Source organism: Myotis yumanensis, unplaced genomic scaffold (assembly GCF_028538775.1).
Source record: "Myotis yumanensis isolate MYYU_CA2020_CCGP unplaced genomic scaffold, mMyoYum1.0.hap1 SCAF_4, whole genome shotgun sequence".
Classification (NCBI taxonomy): domain Eukaryota; kingdom Metazoa; phylum Chordata; class Mammalia; order Chiroptera; family Vespertilionidae; genus Myotis; species Myotis yumanensis.
The window spans coordinates 21,748,212-21,771,532 of record NW_027223755.1 but is presented as its reverse complement, the minus strand read 5'-3'; the positions used below and the strand labels follow the sequence as shown (position 1 = coordinate 21,771,532).

General features: G+C 34.5%; 1 protein-coding gene across 1 annotated transcript in view; it reads left to right on the top strand.

Annotated features, from left to right (window-relative positions):
* Window positions 1-23,321, top strand: part of CDH9 (cadherin 9) — a 92,947-nt gene that overhangs the window by 58,116 nt on the left and 11,510 nt on the right. Inside the window, exons 3-7 of the mRNA XM_070411432.1 lie at window positions 8,559-8,853; window positions 13,452-13,571; window positions 14,131-14,298; window positions 16,642-16,829; window positions 17,823-18,076. Coding sequence (XP_070267533.1) covers window positions 8,559-8,853; window positions 13,452-13,571; window positions 14,131-14,298; window positions 16,642-16,829; window positions 17,823-18,076 — 1,025 coding nt within the window. The remainder of the gene's footprint in view (window positions 1-8,558; window positions 8,854-13,451; window positions 13,572-14,130; window positions 14,299-16,641; window positions 16,830-17,822; window positions 18,077-23,321) is intronic.

The window sequence follows — 23,321 nt, the reverse complement described above, 5'->3', positions numbered from 1 at the left end:
AGAAAGCAAACAGCTAAAAAAGAATTGTTGAGAAATCACAGACTAGTGATGTTTGGTTTTAGTTGAAATTAAGTGTTAACTGCTTAGGAAAATATTCTAACAGTCCATTGTAAATTGTCATTTAAATTAAATTTTATGAGACATAGCACAGATTTGATTTTTTAAAGTTTTGTGGGAATTATTATAACACTAGAGGCCTGATGCACGAAATTCATGCAAGAGCAGGCAGGCCCTCATAGCCCCAGCTGCCTTGGCCCTCACAGCCCCGGGAGCCTCATGGCCCCGCAGCCCTGCCCACTGCCCACTGGGCATTCTGGAAGGTTGTTCCGCTGTCCGCTCTAATTAGCATATTAACTCTTTATTATATAGGATAAAAATTATAATTTACTTTTATTTGTATAATTTTTATCAGAACATCACATATGTTTGTCTTAGATGTAACAGCAATGTTAAAATCAACAAGTTTAATTCGTAACTGAACCAAGTAAAGTAGCCATTTAAGTCTTTTAAAAGTTATTCCCTCCAAAAAACTGAGGGAGCTTTTCTTTTCCACTCCACAGACTGGTTTCCCAATCGTTCTGTTTTTTTGGAGGACTTTCAATTGATGAGTAAATGCTTTGGGGATATTTCAGAACTTCTTTCCCAAAATAAAACTAATCTGGACGAATTGTATATTGCATAGATTTCTTTGCAGATGCTTTTCTTTAGACATCAGATGCAATTGCCATCCAGTATAGTTTTTACCTATTTACCCCACAGTAAAAACTATCTGTCCTGAAAAACATGATGGATATAACCTGTGATCACCCAGCTAATACAATTGTTTTACCTCAATGATAATTTTTAGCTTATTTTTTCAAAATAGCCAACTCAATATGGGACATTAGTTCAGTCTTTACTGCCTCATAAGTATATGAACTAGTGCCCAGCTTCTACCTCTTCTATAGCCTCTTCCTCCATAAGAAGCTGGGAATAATGTTTTATCTTCAAAGAGTAGTGATTTATTTTTTCCAGATGGGAAGAACTGGGCAGATACCAAAAAGCAAAAAGCTCCTAATTTTCCAAAACTGTAGTTAAAGAGATAATTAATACTCAAAATTGATAATTAACCACTAATGAAGGAAACTATGGAAAGTGTTATTGCTAATTGGAATTTATGTGTTATAGAAAGAAATGAAAAAAAGAATAATGAGGAGTCAGGGAACTTTATTTTAAATGCCTTTCTGCAATAAAATTCTAACATGACCTTGAGCTAGGTAATTAATCTGTCACTCTAAATTAAAGACTTTGTGCTCAACTATATTGAGACCCATGGTGAAGAAAGCAAGCCAATATGGATATAGTTTAGTGCATGAGGAGGGAAACAATGAGTAGATAATTTTAAGAGGGACGAAGTGGGAAGGTCACATAGGTTCTTGGATGCCATAATAATCTTTTTGTTTTATTTGATTTTTTGGTGTGTGTGTGGGAGAGAGAGAGAGAGAGAGAGAGAGCTAGAGAGAGAGAGAGAGAGAGAGAGAGAGAGTGTTACTGGAATGAAAAAAATGAAAACCATAGATCTGATTTAAGGAAGTGATTCATATAAACTAATTCTATTTAGGGGGGAAAATCACTCTGGTTGTTATGTGGAACATGGATCCTAAAGGTGAGAAAGATTCAGGAACACTGAGTAGGAAGCTACTAAAGTAATCCAAGTGGTCAACAGTGGTGGTTTGAACTAATATGTTAACAGAAAAGATGGAGATTATAGAATCTACAGGTAGCTTGGATAAAGGGGATGAGCGACAAATAGAGGAAATAATTTTGATGCAATCAAGCATACAAAAGGTAGCTCTGTTGACCACTGTAGAGTACGCTGGAAAAGGCAAGATGAGAGGATGGATAAATAGTGGATTGCTCAGAGAGAAATAGAGTATTTTATCTGGACCATAAAAAGTTTTAAATGGCTTCTTTGGCATAATGATGGTTAGGAAAGGCAAGCATTTGAATATTAGCTTTTTAAAGACAGTGAAAAGTTGGGAATGGAAATGTCATTGTGAGAGTGTTTACCTATAATTTGCCTGTAAATCTATTTGACTAGGTAACTACTTAGAAAGTACAGTTAGAAGAAAGAAATAAGGACTCATTATGGTAGAATGGTAAATTCACTAAGGCAGTATCCATGGCAATGTCTAGGAAAATATGCTTTGTGAGTTCACTTGTAGTGTACTGGTGCATAAGTTTATTTAAAAAATAGTTTGAAGTATAATAGAGAAAAATAAACAATAGAATGATAGTTATAGTTTCAAATTTTCACTGTATAATTGAAGCAAAATTATATAATGGCTGTATATTTCAAATTACTGCCCTATTAGGTTTTGTTAAGAAAATGTCTGATGTATTACTAAGTATAAACTTTAATGTTTTTCAGCAAAAAGGAGGAAATAGCTGCAGAAATATAAACATTTCTATTAACACTGAGGGTACACTGAAGTTAACGTGAAGAACCACTGCTGTCAGTGTGTTTTATGCTAATACCATAGATTATCAATTATACAACGTTTTCTAATTGCATATGTATTTTAGTTTCCTTACTGTCTTTAAACAGCCTCACTATTCGACTTTTCTCTTCTTAAATTGTGTTCTTTAAGGAATGGACACATTTGTGGTTAATGCAATGAAAATTAATCTTAAAACTGCATAAATTTAAATTAATTCCTAGGGAGAATTGCTTTTTTTTTAAGACCTGTGTGTTGAGGATGAAAGTTTGTGGGCACCATTGAGCCAAGATATCTGTGAGACCAGCCTTGGGTTGTCACTATTAAGGAATGATAAATGATTGTCCTTTCCTTGTCAGTGAAGACAAATGATAGGGAATTATCAAATCAGATTCACATAGGTCAGAGATATTGCCCAATATCAAGCTTTACTGATAATTTCAAGGACACAATAATCTATGGAAAAATCTAAAGAAGAAAGAGGTTCAGGGTGTTCAGTCCAGCTTCCCAGTTCCCCACAGTATGCATCTCTAGCCCATGTCTAGAGAATGGATCTCAAGTAAGATAGACAGTCACTTGTTTAAAAAATGTTTTATTTAGAGTCTGAAGCATCCCCATTATGTACTCACATAGCTTATGAGACATTTTCCAGAGAGCATGCCTCATTAATCATAGGTTCTAGATTTAATAACCAAAGGCAACCCTAAGCCATGGACAGTCCACTAAAGAATTTTAAAGATAAGTACTATCTTTCTATCAAATAACATTAGTTTGTCATAGGGTTTTTTGTTTTTCCCCATCATGCTTACAATATAGGTCATGTTCACATCCCTAATTTTAACCTCTCTCTAGTAATGTGAAGGAAATGTGTTGTAGGTGAACTACTGAACTTCCTAGTCAATCATCTGTCCTCAGTCAATATTTCCATACTACATACTTCTAAGATGTATTTCCAATTTTTGTCTTATAGTTTGTGTTATATTTTTTTACAAAGATTAAATTTAGTAACACCCTGACAATAAATTGGATTTGACTCATACTATTTTAATAGGATTTTTCTCTGCAAAGCTTTTTAACATGATGATATGCCTACAGAGTTATTTTAATATTCTGTCAGTGCAATTATTCTTAATCCTCCAGTGGGTTCAGTCAGTTGAACATTTTATATATATTAATATAAGTATTTATTGAATGTGTAATTTTTATAAGGCCAAATTTACTTCCTTTTCTGGACAGCTTTCAGAAGTCTTTTATCAAGTGGTGACTTCAATTTAGATCATAACATATTTTCTCACTCTGAAGAGCTATTTACAAAAGTCTGGTTTTAATTTAATTCTATAAATTAATTTGCAAACCATTTGTTCATCCTATAGCTTTGTCAGAGAGATTAATGTAGTAATTTCCTGTTGTGCCATACATTCTAACTGACTGAGATGGTGACCAAACAACTCTATTCAGTGAATTTTGGATTATATTTGGCTTGTAGACATAATAATATCCCAGTTAATATAGGGAAGGGTTTAGGACACTGGCTTCCAGGTGTAATGACAAAATTCCGCATCTCTATCTAATCTAACCAAAATTTAAGCCATATTGAAGACTTTTTAATTGTAATATTCTGGACTTTAAAAACAATGATAAAAGTCACACTTTTTTGTAGTGCCCTACCATTACTAAAGTTTAATATAGTGTTCATACGATTGAATTGCCTTTGTTTGGCTCAGTAAGCTACACAGTTACTGGCCTTTGAAGCCACCAGAAAATAATGATCCCTGATAGTCTTTCCTTATACTGGATAAGCCCTTTTCTACCACTGTTGACAGCTCTGTTAAAGTTTTTTTACTGATTTTAATTAATTTAAGTAGGGCTTTGTTTTCTCTCTAGATAAATGTCCAGGCATTAGAGAAGAGCTTTTTCTAATGTCCCTATATCTGTTATTAAGACTTTTTCATCATGTCAACAACATTCTAGGAATGTTATTTTACTCCTATTCAGAACCCACTGACCTCTTAATATACCCACAGAACATTTGAAACAGTGGGGCCAGTGTTTATCAAGTCAGCACATCTATTGTTGCAATGGTAAAATGAGCAGAAGTTCAGTGCTTCTTCGGTGGGGAAACAAGTCCTGAGGCTTCTCCCTCCACTTGCCATTGGTCATCATTAGATCTCAAAGGGATAACTAAGAGTATAGTTCTGCTCCCGAGTCACTCACTTGGAAACTGCATAGTTGCATCCCTCCCTGGTATACTAACCTTTTCCTTTTGTTATATCTCTCATTTCTATTTATTACTTTTTTTTCCCACCCAAGGTTGACTATTAGCTTAGCAGGCATGTTGTCTACCTACAGAGATGGTAATAAAAGAAGCCTTACTCACACTTCTCAGCCATTCTCCACCCCCATCTCTGGGCAGATTAGGGGTTTGACAGGTAAAGGATCTAGGACAAGCCTGTTGCTTGACAATGGAATTGCATTTATAGGTAACTGTCGTAGGCCATGAGGGTTGATGTTATGACTCAACTCAAAATACCTTTAGACATAATATGCTGGAAAATTTAATTACAACAAAATTAGGCCTTAAGCATTCACTACATATATAAAAAAATTTAGTGGGTCTGGCATTACTGGGTAAGGAATAACGGGGAAAATGTTTCATACATAGAAAAATGGGGTGTTTCGTAATTGCATCCCCCCACTCCTCTATTCCTAGCTCTACATTCTAAAAATAAATCAGTGATGTCTCACTTTTCCTCCTCTGAATTTCAAATTTAGAACATGTTCATTCAAATGATTAAGCCAACCCATACAGCCTTTTAGTCACCCATTTTAAATACCAAGTCTTTCCATTGCCTGTTGAATAGAGTACTTCACTGTGTGTACGTTCTGTGATATACTCATAAAAGATGTTTCCTTGATTCTTTCTGTATAATAATAACAGTGAAAAATATGTAACTTACTAAAAAAGAAAAATCTTCCTTTAAGACTGATGCTCCACGTGCTATTCTTAAAAATATATTGGTGTATTTGAACATCATTAAAACATCAAAAATAAATGTTATAGTAAGTATTAATAGTTATTTTTAGCAACTATCAGCAATAGATCTTATGTATTTTGTCATCAAATATTGAATAAGATGTTAGAAAATTTCAAATATTAAAAGCCCAGTGCACAAATTTGTGCATGGGTGGGGTCCCTCAGCCTGGCTGGTGATTGGGGCCAATCAGCTGATCTGGGCCAGCTGGCCAGGGGGAGGGACTGTGGGAGGTTGGCCAGCCATGGAGGTTGGCTGTGGGAGCGCACTGACCACTAGGGGCAGCTCCTGCATTGAGTGTGTGCCCCCTGTTGGTTCGTGCACATCATAGCTACTGGCTGGTCATCCAGTCATCTGGTTGCTTAGGCTTATATATATATATATATATATATATATTTTTTTTTAAAGATATATGAGTATTGCTGATAGTAACAGTTGGGCATTATGGAATACTTTCACAATTAAAATCCCTTAAAACAAAATTTAAATAAGCAAATAATAAAAAAAGTAAACAAATAAAACCACACCTAACTTTTAAAGAAAAATTGATTAGGAATGAATTTGCTTTGATTTTACAAATTTTACTTTAAAACGTTTTATTAGTCTGGGTTCTCCCAAGAATCAGAGAATCAGGTATATCTTATATATATACTAGAGGCCTGGTGCACAAAATTTGTGCACTTAGCGGGGGCAGTCCTTCAGCTCTGCCTAAGCCCTCTTGCACTCTGGGAGCCCTCTGGGGATGTCCAACTGGTGGCTCAGTCAGACATCCTTAGCACTGCGGTGGAGGTGGGAGAGGCTCGTGCCACCGTCACTGCACTCACCATCCATGAGCCCAGCTTCTGACTGAGTGGCACTCCCCTATGGAAATGCACTGACCACCACAGGGTAGCTCCTGCACTGAGTGGGATTGGGCCGAAACTGGCTCTCTGACATCCCCTGACAGGTCCCGATTGCAAGAGGGCACAGGCCAGGCCAAGGGACCCCAACAGTGCACAGTTGGGGACAGGGAGGGACACAGGAGGTTGGCCAGCTGGGGAGGGACCATGGGAGGGCTCCATGTTATGTCCGACCATCTCTCTCAGTCCCAATTGGCCAGACCCCAGCAGCAAACTAACCTACTGGTAAGAGCATCTGCCCCCTGTTGGTCAGTGCATGTCATAGTGAGCGATTGAGCAGCCTTAGCATATCATTAGCATATTACACTTTGATTGGTTGAACGGATGACTGGACACTTAGCATATTAGGCTTTATATATATATATATATATATATATATATATATATATATATTTCTTTTAAGAAATTGGTTTATGTGCTTATGGAATACAGGAAGTCCCAACACCTGCAGTTGGTGGACTGGAGACATAGAAGAGCCAAAATGTAGTTTCATGCTGAGTCTGAAGGCTTGAGAAGTAGGAGAGCTGAAGGTTCAAGTTCCAGTCTGAGGTTGAGTCTACAGGCAGGAGAAGATGTATGTCCCAGAACAAGCACATCTCTCTTAACTCAGACTTTGATTGTATTCAGGCCTCCAATGGATTGAATGATACATGCCCACACTGGGGAGAACAATCTGCTTTATGTGGCTCACCAATGCAAATATTAATCTCACCCTCACAGAACCATCCAGAATAATGTTTAACTGAATATATGAGTTAAAATTGACACAAAATTGACACAAAATTAACCATCACAAGTCTACTCCTTGTCAATTTCATACCCATACATGCTTCCCTGCTCTCCAAATAAAGACAATAACAAGATGTGTAATTTCACATAACATGATACAACTATCCTGCATACTGAAATCACATTGATCCCTCCCCGAAAAGAGGTAAAGTCATGTGTACTCTTCCCCTTGATATCCTGTAACGTCAATATAATTATGTAATATGAACAATTCTTAAATACTGTAATATAAAGTCAATTCATCTTACGTTGCATGATAAAAGAATAGGAGAGGAAAAAAACGATAATTGCTTAACTTATGCAGACATACAAATATATTCCTAACAGATAAAGAGGACATATTTATGACAATTTACAGTCCTCATTTCCTGTAACTAGTCATGAGATCATAGCTGAAATTTGTAACTACTTTCTTCCACTACCAAATATTTGCCTTTACCAAGCACCTCATCAGGTTCAAAGACAATATATACCAGACATCAGCTGGTTAAGACACAAGATTCAGAATATTGTTAGGTTTGCAAACATGTTAAGATTATTTTCCAATGCAAACATGTTTTATCTTTTTTAAACACCCAATGTACAGCCTTATACACTAAGAAGTTTATTTCTAAGATGGGTATGGATCAGAAGAAGAAAGATAATTTATGAAAAAAATCTTCATAATTACATTAAATTATTAATGGCCAGTGGAAAAGTCATGCAGGTTTTATATCACTTGAAATTTCATATATACATAAAATGTCAATTTAAAAAAGTAAATGAGAAAGCTGTTTGAAAGAGTACCCTCCCAAAGTCCCATAGAGAATAATATATGAGATTAAAATTCTCTCTCTGATTGGTCTCTCTGATGACAAAACCTGTGCATCTACAATGTTATACTAAAAGGAGGTAAAATAACTTCAGAATCCAATATTTTTTCCTAAACTTATCTCCATAATAAGTTGAGAAATTCCTTATATCCCTTCTTTTGAGTTTAGTAATTTTAAATGTAATCAAGTATATATTAATATTTTATACTCAAGATCTAAGTTAATAACCTTATTTTTGTAAATGTACTAGAGGTTTAAGTAGTGGTAACATTCTATTAAAATATTTTGGAAACACTGTTTTGAAAAAGAAATATTCATTCTTGTTATATTTTAAATTTGGTCCATTATGGTGTAGAAATACAATTGTTTAAAATTTTTGAGAATGATAAAACTAAAATGCTTAGTTTTCCCACAGTGAAAATTAACATAACCATTGCAATCATTGTTCCAGTGCTGTTATGTGGAGATAAATTGATTTGTGCCAACATTATTTTTCTGTAATAACAATGCATATATTTATAGAACTCTTTTTTTTCTACTTCTCTGAAGCTTCACACTGACCAAGATAAAGGAGATGGAAATTTAAAATACATATTAACAGGAGATGGGGCTGGCAGTATATTCGTTATAGATGAAAATACAGGAGATATTCACGCTGCAAAGAAATTAGACAGAGAAGAAAAATCCCTGTACATACTTCGGGCCAAGGCTATAGACAGAAAGACTGGACGGCAGGTGGAACCTGAATCTGAATTTATCATTAAAATCCATGATATAAATGACAATGAACCAAAATTCACAAAAGACTTATACACTGCGAGTGTTCCTGAAATGTCTGGAGTAGGTAGGTATATGCTAATCCATGTAAACTAACTTGTGTGTTTGTTTGCTAAGATAATTATTATGAACATTCAGTCATGATATGTGGCCTCTTTCAAGATGAGAACTATAGCACTAGCTGGTTTGGCTCAGTGGATAGAGCATCGGCCTGTGGACATAAGGGTCCTGGGTTCTCCAGGGTTCAATTCTGGACAAAGACACATGACCTGGCTTTGGGCTCCATCCCCAGTAGCGGGTGTGCAGGAAGCAGCCGATCAATGATTCACTCTCATCATTGATGTTTCTAACGCTCTCTCCCTCTCACTTCCTCTCTGAAATCAGTAAAAATATATTCTAAAAAAGATAACAACTATAACTGAAAATTACTACTTAATGTTAGCTTTCTCACTTCTAAATATTTTCATCAGTTTATATCTTAATGTTTCCTGTTATGTTGTAACTGATATCTAAAATGATTGCTATTGAGAATAATTATTTTATTACATTTCAACTAACATTTTCACTTCTACTTAAACCGCCACTCAAATGGCAGTCAAGTTGAGTATTTTTGTCTGAAATTAAAGGAATACAAAGTATTAGCAGTTTGGGCAGTTTTGTTCAAATTGTTTTGCATAACAACTAATGCTCTTGCATTTGACAAATTTCTTTTGATCATCTCATTTGATCACTGAAACAACTTAATCTTGTAGGCATGGGAAATAGAACTTCAAACCCCCATTCTGTTCATTAGGAACCCAGGATTCAGAAAGATTAAGCAACTGAATTAAGATCAAATAACCTGGTAGCATAACAACAACATTTCAAGTCTTTTTATATTATTTAGTTACTATTGTGCAAGCTGGAAATACCTGCTTCGTTTTTAAGGCTGCCCATAGTTTTAAATACCATCAATTAGGCAATAATTTTTATCTGTGTGTCTGACTACATTTAGCTCTACTTTTGTGAAAGGTTTAGATTTGTTAGTGAGATAAGAGCTGACCCTTAAATCATATATTTCTAAAAAAAAAAACCAACAAACCTATAAAACTCAGTGAAGTAAGCTTCCATAATATCCGAACTATGCAACTGATTTTCACAATTGATGCTATTTAGTTGAATACTATTTTAAAATCAGCTTTAAGTCTATAAGCTTGACATTATTATAATTAATACATGTTTCAGTCTGAAATAAATTCTTTATGAGGAAAAATAAATTTATATCCACCTTTACTGAGTGATTGATGTTAAATGTTTTGTGCCATGTAGTCAGAAGAACTAAGAGTTTGTATAAAAGTTATAATTTCCTCTAACATCAAAGGAAATCTCATCTGTGTGAAAAAACTGCAGTTATACTGCCTTTTCAGGCATTCATTTCAGTAAAATGAAAGAGACTTATCAAATTAGACAGGACTCCTATGCAATCATAAAGCCTAGGATGAAATGTAGCAGTTGTGTTCTCTTTAATACTTTTAAACATCTATTATCTTGGCACAGTTCCATGAAAAGTACTGGACTGGTCCACAGGGGTCAACAGTGGGCTAGTGTAAACCTACATACATCATGATCTCTTTGCGGGCTTACATTTGAGATGAAGATATATCTAAAAATTGTATGCATACAAGTTCTTTGTTTGATCTTCTCCCACCCACCCACCCCTAATAGGGCAGTGAAGGCCTGGGGTGGAGGGGTGGGGGCAGACTAGAAGAGGTCAATGGGGGAAAAAAAGGGGACTTGTAATACTTTCAACAATAAAGACTTTTTTTAATGGAAAAAAAGATACATCTAAAATTTATACTCTCCATCTCAACTTCCTATTCATGAGCATTCTAAAGCAGTTTGATTTTCCAGTTAACAACCTTTAATTTTTAAAAAGCCATATATTTTTTATTGATTTCAGAGAGGAAGGGAAAGGGAGAGAGAGATAGAAACATCAATGATGAGAAAGAATCATTGATTGGCTGCTTCCTGTCTGCCCCCAACGGGGGATCAAGCCTGCAACCCAGGCCTTTGCCCTGACTAGACTGTGACCTCCTGGTTCATAAGTCAATGCTCAACCACTGAGCCATGCTAGCCAGGCAACACCTTTTAATTTTTCTAAAACGTAATTGTTTTTCTTGTATATATGTTATTTGGCAGATATTTTGACACTTAATAGTACACAAACTTCCATTTTTCCTTCTCCAAAAACATGATATACCCATAGGAGTAAAAAGTATAATTGAGATGACAGAAATATTTGAATATGATACATTTTGATAATAATTGATTTAAATTTGTATAACTTCAGATTTTCAAAACATCACTTCATTAAAAAAACCCACAATATTTATTAGAGACTATTGTTTAAATTGTTGACACTATAACACCTTCACCCAACCATCACCTCCTCTCCCCTGGCCTTCCCCACACTGCTATCTGTGTCTATGGGTAAGGTATATATGTCCTTTGGCTAATCTGATATTTAAACTGAATAGCATTGTTTTTTCATATTATTTTGCATATTCAATGGAATATTATCATCTGTACATGTGTAGTCAAAAGTAGGTTTATAGTTATAATACAAATAAATAATACAATAATTAATACATAAAAATATAAGAATATACTCTGCTTCAAGTACTCACAACTATAAACCTACTTTTGCCAACCCCTGCATATATAATTTAAATATGTTCTTTCTCAGATGAAATACAAATACAGCCTAGATCCTATGAGAATTTATTACAGGACTGGAGTAAGCATGCCTATACAGGTTTTTTTTCTTTTTTAAAATTCCTTTCCCTTGTTCAATAGCCATAATAAAATATAGAATATATAAGTTTATGAATGGAAGAAGGCTTAAAGCTTTTCTTGTTTAAAAATCCCTTCCTGTAAAGCAATCTATATTTCATTTTACATTAGACAGATTATAGGCAGTGCACTTTTTTATTATTGCAGATATTAGAAATCAGAGGGAAGGCGGGGAAAGTGGGAGGGTAGATGGGAAGAGATCAACCAAAGAACTTATATGCATATATGCATAACTCATGGACACAGACCAATAGGGTGGTGAGGGACTGGGGAAGGGTTGCAGGGGGCTGGAAGAGGTCAATGGGGGAGGGGAAAGAATATATATAATATTTTCAACAATGAAGATTTTTTAAAAATTAAGCAGAAAAAAATCAGAATTTGGACCACTGCCAGTTGCACTTCCTTCATCTCTAAAATTACAAAAAAAAAACAACAAAAAAAAAAACAACAAAACAAAAACAACCTGAAAAACAGAGCACGCAATAGTATGGCTCTTGTTGCAGCTTTTGGTACTAATTAATACAGATAAGAACTATAAGTAAGTCTTGGTCCATTTATAGAGAACAGTAATTATCCTTTATTGCTAATATTGGCATCACTGCATTAATTACTTCCTCCTTGGCCCACCCATAGACTTTGTATGTGTATCTATCTTTAAATATATACAATATTTACATGTAGAAGGTACAATACTTGGTATAATCATATATTTTAATTCATAAGGATGAGCCCCAAAGAGTTAAACTGACTTGCTTCAAAACACACAGAGATGGTTTTTTACTCTACTGGGTTTTTTTAAGGTTGATAAATACAGTAATAGCTGGATAGATATAGTGCTTTACTATTTTTCTCTACTGTAAAAGAGTTATGCTTAGACAAAACCTAGTTTGAAAAACTTCTAATTTTATATTCTTGGTAACTACTTAAAAGCATCACTTTTCTAATCTTATTATTTAATTAAAATGTCCCCCCATCGATAAATTTAGATACAAATAAGAGTAATGGAAGGAAGAAACTGTATTTTACAATAAAATTTTCTAGAATTTTTTGCTGATTAAAAAAATAAATATGAATTCATGATAATTTTGAAGATGTGATTTTTCTCAGCTTTTTCCTGTACAAATAACCATTTACAGAGGGAAACTAAAGGGTGATACTTACAAAGTCTGTCAGACTATGTGTAACTCATATACTGGCAGTTAATCCCATGAATAATCAAATAATAAAGCTGCCTCTATAATTGAAGTAGTACACAATGATTTAATTCTAATATAAATTTTATTATATGAGTAATTTTATTTAAATTAAAGAGTTAAAAGACTACTATTAACTTTGGGGTAAATAACATCTAATAAAAATGATTTTTTTTTTTAGAATTTACCCTCTTTTCATTATTTTCCTCTGATACTCTATATACTGTTCTCTTGCTGTTTATTTTTGTCTTAATATAGTTGTCTCTTCTTTTCCTCTCTCACTGACTCTTCTCCTTGCTTTTGCCCTCTGACCATGTATCTCTCAAAATCATGTCATAGTCCTCTTTAATTCTCAGTCATGTGCACATCCCCCTTTTTAGTGAAAATCTAATATTTCCAATTAACTCTTGGAATCTGATACACATTAGCATCTTCAACAATACAGATATTTTTAAAGTTACAAAAATAAAAAGGAATGAAAGGGAAAAGTAAAGATTTTTTTGGAGGTAGTATCATTTAAGGAAATGTCTTACAACTAACCATGGTCCAACGCACTACATTATCAGCAGTCATTTTTCAGAAGGATAGCTTCTAATTGAGATGTATTTAAGTGTCTGTGTTTGGGTGGGCATTTGTGTAGGAACATCTGTAATACAAGTGACTGCAACTGACGCGGATGATGCCAACTACGGAAATAGTGCCAAAGTGGTCTACAGCATATTACAAGGACAGCCATATTTCTCAGTGGACCCAGAATCAGGTAACAACATGTAATACTTGGTCCCTTTCTCATTACATAATGCATCTGGATGCACAGTTAATTCATAATTGTTTTTGGTATTTTAAAAGCTATTTATTTAGTATCTGTTTCTATGTATTCCCTACATTTATACATGGGAATAAAATAAAATTTCCTGTAATTTAAATAGATTATTTGAATCAACTCTGGACTATTTATTGAGTTTAAATTTATGACTCTAAATACAAAATGTTAGCACTTTATGTTTTCTACTCAAATTTAAAGAATGTGACAACCATCAATATTGAACTTATTTGTCTGATGTTTTTTGGAGTAAAATTTTTTTGTTCACCGAAAGAAAAAATTGATTTAGAAAAACTCATTTCCTAAGCAGTAGCCAATAGAGGAATTCTTTCTGTTCTGTCAATAATGTTAAAGTGGTTATAGATTGAAATATGTATTTAGGTACACTAACATTTTTTCTGTTTGTTATGATTCACTTCTGTAAAATGGACCTCGAATAGCTCTATTTTAAAAGTCAGTAATTAAATGATAAAATATGTCTTTACTTTTCCAAAAGGTATAATAAAAACTGCATTACCAGACATGAGCAGAGAAAACAGAGAGAAGTACCAAGTGGTTATACAAGCCAAAGACATGGGCGGCCAGATGGGAGGCCTTTCTGGAACCACCACAGTGCACATCACTCTGACGGATGTCAACAACAACCCACCTCGATTTCCCCAGAGTAAGAAAGGTCTCATGTTGGAAGGCTTCTCCAACACACTACAAAGAGAGGCTAATACTTGTAATAGTGGTTTCACAGCTAGTTTACACATAAAGGCATAACACGTGTCCCCGAAATATATCACAATTCCCCACAAAAGTGAAAGTCATTATGATCATTTTCATCAGTGAGTAGGTAGTAAGAAACACACACACACACACACACACACACACACACACACACACACGGAGATGATGTCCTTTTGGCAACTTTAATGATCCTCTTCTACCTTTAGAAGAGCTGTAAAGTTTTCCAGATGATCATTCTCAACCTTCACTAAGATCAACTTGCTTTGTTTCATATTTCTTTCCTGGTTAGGAATGTGGACCCGCAAATCTGACTGCCTGGCTTCAAATCCCATGTCTATCATGGGTCTTTCCTCCATTCTCTTGTCTGTACATAAGAATTATAATCCCTTGTTTAATTGATTCTAAAACACAGACTGGGTACTTTAACAGTCCTTGAAATGAAGCACTATTTTAAAATCACTGCATGTTGGTTCAATTACAGCATTTTTCCCCTTTTTAGTGGACCCTACAGTTATAGTATACCTTGGTCGTGATGGCGTTGTGAGACATGTTAAAGTTTGCTGGTGTCTGCTACCACTGGTGAAGGTTAAATCAGTCAGTGTCCTTTCAGTCATCACCATCTTGTATGCTATGAGGTCCTACAAAAGCAGATTCCCAGGCTTTGCTAAAAATGTTTTTATTCTGCGGGAAATAAACATATAAAGACCCCTATCTTAAAATGTTCAGTTAAGGACCTCAAATTTAAATTTATGACATTGATTCCAATATAGTAAAGCATTTTTCCAGGCTAAACAAACTTAAAATATTTGATGACTCAGCTTTGGATGGTGGACTTAAACATATAATGAATGTTAAAAAAAATAAAGTTTGCTAAAAAACATAATTAATAAGCTGAATTAACATAAATCTGAATTTTGTTTTGAGTTTCCTTCAATATAAATCAAGAGTATGGTTTAATGAATTCTCAAATGGCTTGCCATTCTATCATTCTATAATCTATTGTAAACTTAGCAAAAGTTTTGGAATTATAATAATAATAGTTAAAAATGTTCAAGAACTAGCCCCTGAGCTAAGCATATTAAAGACATAATTTCATGCAATCCTCATAACAAACCTATGAGTCTATTGCTATCATTATCATTTTATAGATATTGAAATCAAGGGTTAGAAAATTTAACTAACTTGGCCAGTGATGGCAACTTAAGTCCAGGCAGTTATATTTAGAAGTTCCTCTTCTTTAAAATATAAATATATATTTGTATTCATTTCAGATAGGAAGGGAGACGGAGAGAGAGAGAGAGAATCACTGATTGGCTGCCTAACTTCACACCCCACACTGGGGATGGAACCTGCAACCCAGGCATGTGCCCTGCCCAGGATCAAACTGTGATCTCCTGAGCCACACTGGCCGGGCAGATGTCCCTCTTCTTAACCACCAACCAAACTTAAAAGAGAACAGACTTTGAAGTCAGAGAGCTTTCCTTCTGCATTCTGTTTTCCCCAATTTTACAGGATGATTTTCTTGAGCCCTATTCCTGAGGATAATATACCCACCTTGGTCCTATGAAAACAAATATTAGAAATAAATTAACATAGAGGGCCTCTAGCCTTATATAGAGTTCAGCACATATTAAATGTTTAAAAAACATTTCTAACTCTCATTGACAAATTTTTGTAAGTTTTTTTCCTATTTGTATTTTGAATAGTCAGAAACTAAAATGCTTTCAGAGATGGCACATAAATTATAATGGTTGGCTAGAACTGCAGGAAACAGAAATATTCAGATCCCACTTGAAGGCATCAACAGGTTAAAAATTGCTGTGTATAAGTTAATTTTTTCTATCCCTGATTTAGAATACAAAAATAAATGCTTAAGAGGGCAAGAAACCAAATATGCACTGCTTATCTAGCGCTTTCAACATCTTCATTACACATTTTTATGTTTATTAAATTATTTAAAAGATTTATTTGGTTCTTGCCCTAAGTCAGAGTTCTGGATTCTGATATTAGGCCTGCCATCAATTATCTGAATGACCTTGGGACATTCACTTAATCTTTCTGGAACTTATATTTCTCAATTACAAAATGAGAGTGTTCTGCCTTTATAAATTATGTTTCCAACTTAATAAATCTATAATTTTTGACAGCTTACAACTCAATATGATGAAAAACTCTCCCAATTTAAAATTAATTTATTTAAGTGAAAAAGGCAAAGGAAATAAAGGATTTTTGTTATCGAGAGATGAAATGTCAAGAGCTCTGATTTAATTTTCAGGTACGTATCAATTTAATTCCCCCGAGTCTGTCCCTCTCGGAACACATCTTGGAAGGATAAAAGCCAATGACCCCGATGTGGGGGAAAATGCTGAGATGGAATACAGCATTGCTGAAGGAGATGGAGCTGACATGTTCGATGTCATCACTGACAAGGATACACAGGAAGGGATTATAACTGTCAAACAGGTTTCTTCTCGCTGTCTTCATTTTATCATTGAGCGCTGTATGGTTGATTTTTGCTTTTCAGTTCAGGGAAGAAAAAGGCTTAGGATTTATTTTTCCATCCTTTACATGCTGTCTATCCTTCATGTAAGCGGGGATGCTTGTGATTACACGTCAAGTAAGTTAAGCGCCTTCATCATTGACACTTAAAAAGTGATATAAAAACTTGGCTGCTTGTGCTTATAAAGGCAACAATCAAACCAGGGTCAGCTAACCTCTGAAGCACTATTTCATGGTTCTCCATGGCATACAAAGTAGGCATGCAGCCCTCGCTTTATTTCATGCACTTTTTAGCATATTTAAATTGTGAAATGTGATGTTCTATTCAAGGTGATGAGGCCTGAAGATGCTATGTGTGTGTTTTTTGTTGGATTTCTTGATTTTTAATGCAGTGTGGGAGAAGATTATGAAGTTTACATGGGATAATCCAGCTAAATATTGATAATATTGATTATTTTCTATTGCCCTAATCACTTGCTTTTATTTACCTCTTGCTTTCCACAGTGTTCAGATGAATGATATTTTTTCTTTTCATAATACCAGTTTTAGAAATGTAGGACCTAAGGAAGCGACATATGAATAGTTTGAAAAATCTCTATTTTTCCCCTCTAGTTTTAACTTTGTATAAATTTAGTAATAATAACAGTAATAAAAATAATAAATAACCTATATATCCATGAGGTAACAAACCTGTGACCACCAAAATGTGAAATGTATTACTAAGAGGAGATCAGTACTAATGTGTATATGATAATATTTAGTTATATGCTATAAATATGTGTAAAGTTTAACCATACTTACTGACTTATTTGATAGATCTATGAAGCAATAATTGGGGAAGTTATTTAACCAGAATTACTGGTTCCATTAAGAGAGCTAGTTATTAAATATTGAATTTTTCTTCCATTGTTATGCCTGCCATGCTATACTAATTTTCCTTATTTTATTTAACTTCAGAATTTAGATTTTGAAAACAAAATGCTGTACACTTTAAGAGTGGATGCAAGTAACACACACCCAGATCCACGATTCCTACACCTGGGACCTTTCAAAGACACAGCCGTGGTCAAAATATCTGTGGAAGATATAGATGAGCCTCCCGTGTTCAGTAAAATTTCTTACTTAATAGAGGTCGATGAAGATGTAAAGGAGGGCAGCATCATTGGGCAAGTTACGGCATATGACCCAGATGCCACAAACAATTTCATACAGTAAGTATTTTGAGAAAATGTAAAGTTTGCAGAAAAATAATCTCACCATTTACAAGCCGTGTGAGAAAAAAATTACATCGTATAATGCATGACCAAGTGCAAACATTTTCATAGCACAGACTCTTAACTGGGCTTTCTTCTAAGTGCTCTGCAAATATTATTTAGTTTGACTCATCATTTTATAGGGTCGGTCCTGTTATTATACCTTTCTGAAGATGGTAAGATGAAGGCACTGAACATCTAAATAACTTGCCAAATCAGTCAGTGTCCAAACAAGGTTTGAAAATTGGGCTGTCAGTCCTCAGAGTCTGTGATTTTTAATCCCTTGGCTGTTGTGATTATATCTCATTGTCCCTCTTTGCTAAGTGATAGTTCAAATAATAAGTGATCTAAACAAATAAATTTTAAAAAAGTGTTCTAGAAATGTTCTTAAAAGATACCTTGAAAATGTTGAAAAGCTTTCTTTTGAAAACACTCAACCAGTTTGTACTGCCCACTCCTGCAGGAATGCCCACTGAGTCTCCTTGCTCCTCCACACTGAGGGCAGTGCCCCTACACCCTGATTCCTCCCCTCCTGGCTGAGCCCCGCTGCGAGCTTCAGGCTATAAGGCTGCATCCATGGCTTAGCTCAGCTTTTCTCCCTTCTCACCGCCCCAGTTTGTTTCCCTTTGATCACTTGTAGATGTTTCAACTCACAGATTTCTCAGGCATGTTTGTGCATTGATCAGGAAACCATGTGTTGAGTTACAGCAGTTCAGATTGTTGAGACTTCAAGGGGAGAGACCACAGGGATCTCTCAGGCCACCTTCCTCTGATGTCCCCCCCACTACTTTCAAAACATGGCTTTTATCCCACAGAATTTGGTCTCATTTCTCTTTGCTTTTTTCCATTGTCCACAATATGGAATTACATAAGCTCACACTATAAACATGTTTACTTAGGAAATTATAGCTCTATTTTTATTCTTCTCTTTAAACATATGTATTGAGATAGTATTGACCAAGAAAGAACTGCACAATTATAAATTGTCTGATTCAGTAAACTCTGAGATTTTAATACATCATTAACACATCACCCAAATAAGTATAATGTACACATATCTTATCCTTTCCTCATGTTCCTTTGCAATACCTTCCTCTCAAACTTCTTGGAACCCAACCAGGCCTCAGCCAAACACTAATCTTCTTTCTGTCAATATTGATCTGACTAAATTAGATTTTCTTGAATTTATACAAATGAAATCATGCAGTGCTTATTCTCTTTTGTGTAACTTCTTTCACTTAGCAAAACTTACATATTGTCATGTAGGTGATACATCATTAATAAAAATTTAGCTTGTTTGGAGACATATATATATATATATATATATATATATATATATATTCTGCCCTATATCTGACATCATGAGGACACATTTTTTAGGAGTTAAATTTCTGGATCAAAAACTAATAGTGAAATTTGCAACCTTGCTTCACAGTATATAAAAGTGGCTGATAAATTTTTTAAGTTCATAGCTATCCCAGAAACATTTGCTTTTTATGTGGTATCAACTCTTGAAAAAAAAAATGAATAGCAATTTTACCTGTAAAATTCAAAGAATCATGACAGAAGAAAAATATTGAGAACAAATTAATCTGAAATCATGTTCCTAAAATTATGCTGCTAAGTCTGCCAAAGTATAAAGCCATCCTGGAAATATAGCATATAGGTTGCTTTCTGTTAGCATAGAAATGTATGAAATAAATGCTTTAGAGATCCAATCATAGTGTGAAAATGCAGCAATAAAAGGAGGCAACATTGTCATCCCAAGCATTTAGGAGGATGACTGATCCCCAGAGCAGAAATAGTCTATAAGCATCATGAAGAAACATTTTCCAGGGAAAGCTTGGGAACTAATTCTCACCCACCAGTAAATATGTTCATCAAACATATTTTCTGAAATACATCTGCCACTTGCAACATGTGATTATGGGTACAATTAACAGCTGTTGTTAGCTCTGCTTCACCTCATTAGTAATCACGGATTCCCAAGTTATAGGGTTGATTATAGCTTTACAGGTTCTGAAAAAACACGTCTCATTTCACAACTATTTAATGCTGAACGTATTTAAAGTTCAATGAATTTTTGAAGAACTCTTTTTGTTTTTACTGAAGTCAAATTGAGAGTAAGTCCAAAACAAACTTGTAATGATCAATTAGTTATGCCTCAATAAAAAAATACATGACTCCACCATAAGCTAGAATAAGTGAAGAAGTGCATTCATATATATGTGTCTCCCTAGTACTTGCTGATTTTATTATGCAGATTAAAATAATAATAATTAGAATATGTCACTAATATCTGAAAAAAATAAACTATTCAAACATATAAAACATTTGTTCAAAGATTTAAACTATTTGTTCTAGTTCATAACCAGAAAACACATTTCTGAGAAGCAATAGCTGGGAAGGAGAGAGCAGAGCCACAGCCTAATTATATTGACAGTTGGTCATCGATGTGCCTGGAATTCAGTAAAGAAAAAGGAATGCTATCTTTGACATATTTCTTCATATTATCAATTTGTCCTGGTGTCTGTAATCTAATTTACTTTTCTGTATTAGATGTAAATATAGGGATCTGAAGTGTGCTTGTCAATGGTAAAACATATAAAACAAACATAAAGCAACACAACATAACAAAGAGCAACTAACTAAACCAGATTTCAGCTTTTGCAAGCTCAGTTCTCCTGTAATCCTTTTACTTGCTATTCTCAGCCTTTATGATTGGATCCTGTCCCTGCAGAAGATATTCATTAAAAAATTATGCCAATAATATTTTTTAAAATTATTGTTCAAATTCAATGTAAGGAGATCAATAAAATGTTTTAATAGGCAATCTGCTGGAACACAGAGATCGCTTTGTTCCTAGGTAGAAGACGTTTATTGGTTCTTTCTGGTCATTTGTTGTAATCTGGTGCATTTATTTTTAATAGGTACACCAGAATAGCCTATTCAATGTTGAAAATAGAATATAGACTATTGGTTGCTAAAGAAGAGAAAACGTATCCCTGGGCTTAGAAAAACTGCAGGACATTATTTTCACAGGGACAAATTTCTGAATATAGACCTGAAAGTTTGCAGCGTTAATGTTAAACTGAGCTATTTCTAAATCCTTCATGAATTAACTTGAAAACAGTACTTTTCAAGTTTGAACCTAAAAGTAGATCAGCCAAAATTCCAACCTATTTTGATTCCACATAAGCTCCTACTGTGTCAAAGCTAGATTTGTATGTTAGAACAGTTAGCTATTCCTCAGTCATAGAAACTGTCATACTAATCTCTAGTCTAAGGCAAGTAGCAGTGGGCACAAAGGGATTTTTATTTTCCTCTTTGATATTCATTGTGAACAGTAGGAAGAAATCCAAGATCTATTCAGCTATAAGGAGGTAATGTTCAACTATTGACCTTTCCAATAATGGAGATAAATATATGTAGGTGAATATTATGCATTGAGTTCCATTCAATGCATATTAGTAGATGTGACTATGTTGTTTAACTTTGCTGTCTTTGTTTTTATTCCAGATTGTTTTATTCATAAGCAGAATTAAGGAAAACACTAGTAAGCCATTTTTTAATGTTTCAGTGATTTTCTCAGCCCACATTAGGAACTAAATTGTAAATGGGTTGACAACTAGAAATAAACACTATATCTGATTTCATTTTAGCACTATTAAGAAACAGATAAAAATTATATGACTGTCACCCTCAATTTTAGTACATTAATAGAGATCATACAAATAAGACCTATCTCAGATTCCTGTCTGACAAAAAATTCTTGGTTAAAACTAATAGAGCTTTTGCTTTTAGGAATTTATATATATGTGTATCATTATATGTTTTATATATTCATTATTATATCTAGATTTCTGATTATCCTCTACCTAGGATTTTCCACCTCAGAATTATAGCCACTCCTGTGCAGTTACCATATGTCAAATGAGTTTTTCAAACACCCCCAAATATTTTTATAATAATTATGTCAGAAAATTACAATTGTGATTGTTGAAAACTTGTGGGAATACTATCATTTTCATGCCGCTGTTTCATTAGAAGAATGACAAGAAAGTGATTGACCTGATTCCACATTTTGGGACTGAGGTACAGAAAGAACTCACTTTGAAGCAATATTTGTTAGTCTGAATAAATCATTTACAAATTTTAGTGGAAAAAAAATTAGGCAAGCACCAATATGTACTATGTTCAATTGCTTAAATCATTTTTGAAATCTGAGTTTATTAACATATGCCTTAAATTCAGCATAATTCATCTACTAATACATTAAGTTGCATGTTCTTGATTAAAGCAACCCAAACAAACAAAAACACATATCATTATCTTCATCCAATGTTTAAAAATTGCCAATGTTTAGAAACCTAAATATATATTACTTATGTTTGTTAAAGTTAATGCCTGATAGTAAATAGATTACAGATTTATAATGGGAACTATAATTCCATAATTCACCAGACTAAAAAGGAGTTCATGTGTTAAGTGCTTTTAATAGATACCAAGAAAAATGAAGAGAACACCAGATTCTCATTAGTCTGTTAGTTGTCTGTAAGTGTTTGCTCTTTATTCTATCCTATTTATACCATGGTATGTCACCGTGCTATACAAACCTTGTCCATGGATATGCCACATGAGATTCATCTACGTTTGTTAGAATCCTAGCTCCCACACTTGACCTGCTGAATCAGAATTTGTTTTTGGCAAGATTCCCATGTGATTTATATACAAATATTAGAGGCCCATTGCATGAAGATTTGTGCAATAGGCCTTCCTTCCCCTGGCTGCCGGCACCGGTTTTACACAGTCACCCAGGACCCAGGCCTTCGCTCTGGCCATCGCCTTCAGTCTTCGCTCCAGCCAGAGTCCTCGCTGAAGCCATAGCCTTCAGTCTTTGCTATGGCCAGAGCACCACTCCCGTAGCTCCCTCTGCCCCCTGCCCTCTCCCTCATAGGAGGCGTCCTGCCCAGCCTGGCCACTCCTCCATGCCTGTATGTGTGTTACCCAGAGACTCAGAGCAGCTGAGGGGCAGGGCCGCTACCATCTTTGTTGGGTTAATTTGCATACTCACTTCTGATTGGCTGGTGGGTGTCATGGAGGTATGGTCATTTACATTTTTCTCTTTTATTAGTGTAGATATTAGTTAACATTCTACTTTTCTGCTTTCTTCTATTTTTTAAGGGTTAATGTGATTAGTTTA